Source organism: Monopterus albus, unplaced genomic scaffold (genome assembly GCF_001952655.1).
Source record: "Monopterus albus unplaced genomic scaffold, M_albus_1.0 scaffold10.1, whole genome shotgun sequence".
NCBI classification, from domain to species: domain Eukaryota; kingdom Metazoa; phylum Chordata; class Actinopteri; order Synbranchiformes; family Synbranchidae; genus Monopterus; species Monopterus albus.
In genome coordinates, this window is record NW_018127890.1 from 1,155,536 (window position 1) to 1,162,053 (window position 6,518).

General features: G+C 40.1%; 1 protein-coding gene across 1 annotated transcript in view; it reads right to left on the minus strand.

The window, feature by feature from the left end:
* The window catches only part of ush2a (Usher syndrome 2A (autosomal recessive, mild)), a 208,689-nt gene that overhangs the window by 89,389 nt on the left and 112,782 nt on the right, over window positions 1-6,518 (minus strand). Inside the window, 2 exon segments of the mRNA XM_020589916.1 lie at window positions 2,937-3,079; window positions 4,299-4,446. Coding sequence (XP_020445572.1) covers window positions 2,937-3,079; window positions 4,299-4,446 — 291 coding nt within the window.

Genomic DNA, 6,518 nt, shown 5'->3' on the forward strand with positions numbered 1-6,518 from the left:
GGAATGATAAAAAGGGAAGGAAGAAGTGTGGGTCTCTCTTTTTCCATGTTCTGTCTGTCATTAGCCCCCTGTCAGGGACCAAACAGTAAGGTGAAGGGCACAGCACTTAAATTAAAAAATATGAGCTTATCATTTACCCCAAAACAGAAAAAAATACAAAGGAACACCATTATCAAATAAATTGGGCCCTAAAAGAGGTCAACAAAAGATAAGGAAACTTAGAATATGGCAAACTGAACTGTAGCTGAAGTGCACAAAACCCCACACAGACAAACTCACTTGTGAAATGACACAGATGGGGAACATACATGCTGGTTGGCCAAACCAGTAACACAAACGGGGAATGGACAGAGACACTAACCAAATAATCTACCAATAAACATTAAACACACAGGCTGCTAACAACGTAATATGTTCTCAAAAGTAAAAAAAAACAACAACATAATATACAACCAAATAAATTTCTCCCAAATCCCCCCTTTCCTGTATTGGACAGTTGGTACAGTCCAGGCCTGGTGGTAGGCATTTAAGTATTTAAGCCTGCTGCTGCCATAGTCCAATCTTTTTGTCTGGATGACCCCCATCCCTCGAACCAGCAATATGGTAACTCAAGAAAAGAGAAGTAACACAAATTAACAAAATGTGCATGCTTAATTGATTGGCGGTGTATTTCCAAACAATACACCTAATGTCAAATCAAATGCATAAAATCTGCCCGTACCTTTAATCTTTAATCCACATATAAGGGGAGGGGGGAAACACTGTGTTTGGGTGCACCCCCATCCTTCAAGCATGAAGAAACACAGAGAATTTCACCAACTAGTCCAAGAACTCTGTGCTCCATCTTGGTTGAGCTTTGAACCGGATGTTGTTACGAAAGGGTAAAGCTGCTTGGTTGGTTCTTGTCATATGACCTGAGGTATGCTTGCTGCATTCTAAAAAGTTGAGATTTTTAAAGCTTGCTATGGCTTAGACATGCACAGCATCGCAATGCATGTGTGTCACAGGGGCTTTTCTCTCTATTGCAAGTGCACTTGTTGCATGTCTCCATTTAAAATAATTAGTGAGAGTGCAAAAGATGCAATATATCAATTGCCCCTTACTATGGTAAAAGACAGGTATACTTTGGGTATTTTCAGATTTAAAAAAGTGTACATCCATGAATGGGTGTTATTAATCAACTGTAAAATGTGACACTTTATTACTAGTAACTTAAGGAAATCATTATGACAGAAGGCCATGAATAGTCATGAATGTTTTCAAAAGATTTACATAATATAGGGCAAAGAGAAAAGAACAGACTTCAAAACGTGTATTTTGTTAAAATGAACTAATTAATGGGTGGAACACACAGCGGCACATATACAATATTATTTTTTCTGTGGCTGCATCACCTCTGTGCCAGCTACTGCAGGTGTAGGTTAAGTATCATCCCATCTTGTGATTTTGTGTTTTAATGATAAATAAAATGTTAACTGTCAGATTTAACTTCAACTCCACCAGTAGCAGAGGCAGAAGTAGATACAGTAGTATAGCAAAAGAAACAAGGGGACTGTACACGTTTTTTTTAACTTATACCTACACTTAATCTGCCACAGTGTTAATCTGTGAATACGCGCTTTTTGAGGATGAGTCCACCTGTTTTGAAACTTTATGAGTACATGCTATTTCTGGTGAGCGTGAGGTGGTGTGTGATTGATGAGGACAAGGAGGTGTGTATGAATGACACAATCTCAGGGCGTTTTATAGAAGAAAAGCAAAAAACTACAACTTAATGCATCCTAATGTCTCAGTGTGCGTCCTTGCATCAGTATGTTCAACTGCAGTTGTTTGTGTGATTGTGTGCTATATGTATGCCACACATACATGTGTACATACACATTCCTGTGCATGTACATGCGCATGTATCTAAAGAATGCAAATCTTGGCTGCTTAATGATAATGTATTTGATAATAGCATGGTACTAATTAATTTATAACTTTGTACTGAGGAGGCTGTTCCAGTGGCTAATATGATTCTATTACAGCAATTAGCCCACAATGACACTGGCTAGGTCACTCACACACAGGCAACAAACCTCACAGTATGCAAATCTCACTCTGTCAGTGTGTTTCATCTGATCTTGAGCCCATGTTTTCACCATCTTCTTCATTTTTAGTATATTTTGTTTGTCACACCTCCTTGTTGCCTTGATCATACTGACTAGTCCTACTTATATCAACAAATTAATGAAAGTTTAGAGACTTTCAGAAAACAAAGCTGGGCACAGGCCTAGGTTTACATACCACAGACCACATGTTTAATGTTCAAGGCTACCATTTAGATCATCACCTAAATTCAGGAGATCTATCAGACCCTGGTAGGCTAGTGGTTAAGGCGCAGCCCTCTCACCGCTGCGGCCCGGGTTCGAATCAGGGTTGCGTCAGGAAGGGCAACCAGCGTAAAACACGTGCCAAATGTCAACATGCGAGTCATCAGTGTGACAATTTGCTGTGGTGACCCCCAAAACGGAGCAGTATACCCCATATTTCCTTAACCATCACCAAGCGTTGCCTCCAGGGTTGATGGCGACTGTCCCGCTTTGTTTTTCCACTGTCTTTTTTTCTCTGTCAGCCTCTGTTTTGAGGAGGGAGGGACTGCACCCCTCTCACACACGCAGTCAGTTGTGTTTACACACAGCGCTTGCAATGCTAATGCTTGAGGTGTGAAGACGTGGACATTTAACCAATCAACTGCTCTGCTCACATGCGCCCCCTCCTCCCTGGTGCTTGATTTTACGTGGTGCTGAAATTTAGCTCCCAGAACAAACCTCCAAAGCGGGCCGAGTGTAGTGGAAACAAACAGAAGCTGTGGCAAGCTTTACTCTGCACAACTGGTTTTGGTAGGTTTCTGTAATGAACCCCCCCTCCCCCTTAGTGTGTATTAGTGTACTTACTGTCCTCTGCTGTGTGCAGGGTTGCCCAGGGGCCAGCTGTCTGTCCATGTGTGTGTGAAACCACCACTCTAAACAGGTACTGTGTGTACGGAGAAAGGCCCTCTACACGATAGGAAAAGATGTCTGCTGCATTTTCCAGAAGCCTAGAAGTGGGTGGACAGACACAAAAATACTGTTGGCTTTTCCTGGATGCCAGTTTTGCACCAAATCATGATGCACTCACCTGTTGACATCACTTGTTTCAAATGGAATCTACAATTTGATTGTTTTACCTCTTTACTGGCTCTGAAGTGCAACCATCCCAACTTTTTTTGGAATGGGTTTCAGGCATCAGAATTGAAATGTGTTTAATGTCGGAAAAAAATAATAAAATTGATGAGGTATCATCAAATAATGTGCTGCTGTATTGTTTTCAATCTAATACAGGACACAGATGATTTACACATCTCTATTTTCTGTTTTAATTTGGATTTTACACACCATCCCAACTTTTTCTGATTTAGGGTTGTCATACATTTCATATAACACAAAGGATGTTTATCTTTTTTCAAGAAAAAATACTTTTTACATATTTTTCTACATTTCTGAAGTGTAGTTTTATGCAAGGTTTCATATTTTCACTAATTTCCGACTATCTAGGCAAATGTACTAGATTTTTTAGTTTACTAGTTTTTTTATCATATCCCCATGCCACAGCTGATCCCATATCATATAATCATACAAAGGAATCTATAAAAAGTAGAAGAATGTAGTCACAAATGAGGGACTGTTGACCATTTAGCATCAGATGGATGCAGGGATGAATGAATGAATAAATCAGGGAACAATGAGATTTCCATAGCAGAAGAGAAGGAGGGCATAGCTGTCTGATATATAATACATGTAGCTAGTCATTTATTTATTACCACAGAATGAGAGCCTCCTCTTCTTGGATTAAATTGCAATTTGTTGTCAGGAAGCATGTAATGAATACATATCAGACGCACACTTTCTCCCTCTTTTTATTCTATCACATTTTCTTGACCCCCACCTCCCCCACCCTGTCTGATTTTTTGTCTTTTGACTCTGCTCCTCGTCTCTCTAGCTCATTCCGTCTGTTTTTCTGATGGTCTGTCATATTGATGTGACATACTCAGTGGTGCTGTATAATGTACCCCGTTGTATGTACATATGTATGCATATGAGTGTGTGTATGTTCACAATTTTTAGGTGCAGATAAATGCAGTATGTATCTGAGATTGCTGTGCATGTCTGTCATGTCTGTCTCAGAGCACTTGCGGACAACCGTATGTAAACTTCTCCATGTGTTTATCTAGGATGTCTGTGCATGTGATGCGCTCTCTCTCTCTCTCTCTCTCTCACCTTATCACAGGCCTCTGTGTGGAGGTTCTCATTTGCAGGCTGTAGCGAAGTGGGCCTGGTGCATTGGCGTGGGCTGGAGCAGACCAGGATACATTCAGGCTGGTACTAGTTGCATGGACCAACATCGGAGAGGACAACCCCTCTGGGGCTGTAAGGAGAGAGAAGAAAAATGGTGACAGAGAGACAGGAAGAAGGAACGGGTGATAAAGGAAGGATGGAGGTGATGAACATAAGAGTAAAACAAAAAAGATTGCAAGAAAAAATTTAAAAATGTGTAAATTTTATACTGACATCTCTTTGCTCAACTGCATCCTAAAATAGTGACACCTGCCCTGTATCTAGGACCGGTGCTGATTAGAGTGAAGTGTAAAGAAAAGATGATTTTAGGACGATGAGACAGGAGTGAAGGGAAAGGAGACAAGAGGGGGAATAGATAAGTTCAGTGCCAAGTACAGCTAAGATACAGCACAGAACCATGAAGAAGACACACACTGACTGTAGGGGTGAGAAGGGAAATCCCCCTCAAGGCTCTGAATGGTTCTACCACCACTGGGACCACTTTGGCCTTCACCTTCCATATCCTCTCCAGTTCCTTTTTCAGGCCCTGGCACTTCCTCCAGTTTTTTGTACTCTCATGGTCCAGAGTTGACTTCCAGGGTTGTTCTCCACAGTCCCATTGCGGTGTTGATGAAGGCCCTGTTTACTCTATAGTGCCAGGCATTTCCAGATCCATGTGTACGGCACTGAGTTGTAGGCTTTCCTGTAGTCGATCCAGGCTCTACTTGGGTTGGTCTGTCTGGATCTTGAGTCGTTGGTGACTGCTCTATCTATCAGCAACTGGTGTTTTTACAAGATGAAATATGTGTGTGTACACATATATATATATATATATATATATATGTACATACATACGTGTGTGTGTGGGTGTGATAAATATATAGATCTATCTATGGATACACACGCATCCTGTAAAGAGCCACAAAGGCCCATCAGATTTACTATTAGACCACCACTACCATCTTTATCTTGCACACTAACAAAAATATGCACATGCACACATAGTTATGATCCTGCCCTCTCAGTAGTGACCCTCTTTTCCAGCTGAACATGATAGCTCAGTGTTAGCGTTGGAAAATCTTGATTCATTATGATAGCTGTGCTCTTAACAGAAACAAAGGAGATGCAAGGAAAGACAGCAACAGAAGAGATAAAGACAACAAATACAAGAAGAAAATGGAACTGACCATTGTGTTCACTATGTGAAATAAGAGTAGGCTCTCCATTGTATGAAGTGACCCTTCAATCAAACACACTGGTCTCTTTCCACTACATCAAGACTGATTGCTCTAGACGTCTCACCCTAAAGATGACTGCTAAAACACACACACACACGCACCTTAAAAGGCTTCAAAATGATTGACTGAAGACTGGTTCAGAATAACAACTGTGGTGGTTGACCAATATAAATTGCCAGTCTAATTCACATTCATTATTTTAGTACATACATAAAAACATTTCTAAACCATGAGACAACTACAAGAAAACATGTCTGTGAATGTGTGTGTGTGTGTCTGTCTGTATTTGTGCACTTGTGTGAGCGTAAGTTGTTGGAGCTAAAGAGATACTGACTCATATCCCATAAATCAGTTTTAAAGAAGAATAACCTGTACAACTGCAAATTCAGAAAGTAGAGGAAACTAAACAGTATTCAGAGAGTGCAAACCTCCACCAAGGCAGACCGCTTTCCCCATAACGCCATAGAGAAAATTTTGAGATGATGATCTGGATCAACACCAAAATCTAATGGATTGTTCAATGGGGCTCTCCAAATATTTTCATTAAAATCTGTTCATTACTTTTTAACTTATGCTGTGGATAAATCAACAAGCACGCACCAGATAATAACACACAACATAGCCTCCATGGTGAAGTGAAGTAAAGACACTGGAATAGGTGTAAAAAAAAAAAAAAAAAGATCTAAAGAATGTCAAAGCAAGACATGGATGTAAATATCACCTGCATTTAGTTTTTAAGGAAATCAAGTTCAGTTCTTTTCAAGTTATCTATTTATGCTGCACCATCATTCAGAGTCAGTGTCACTTTTTAAATTTGGTTAGTTTAGAATGTTCTTTTTCACATATGTTTTGCAGCTAAAAGATCAAGTCATATTTGAATTTTAATCAATAAAATCTTTGATGCCCACCTCGAGTTTCTACTTTT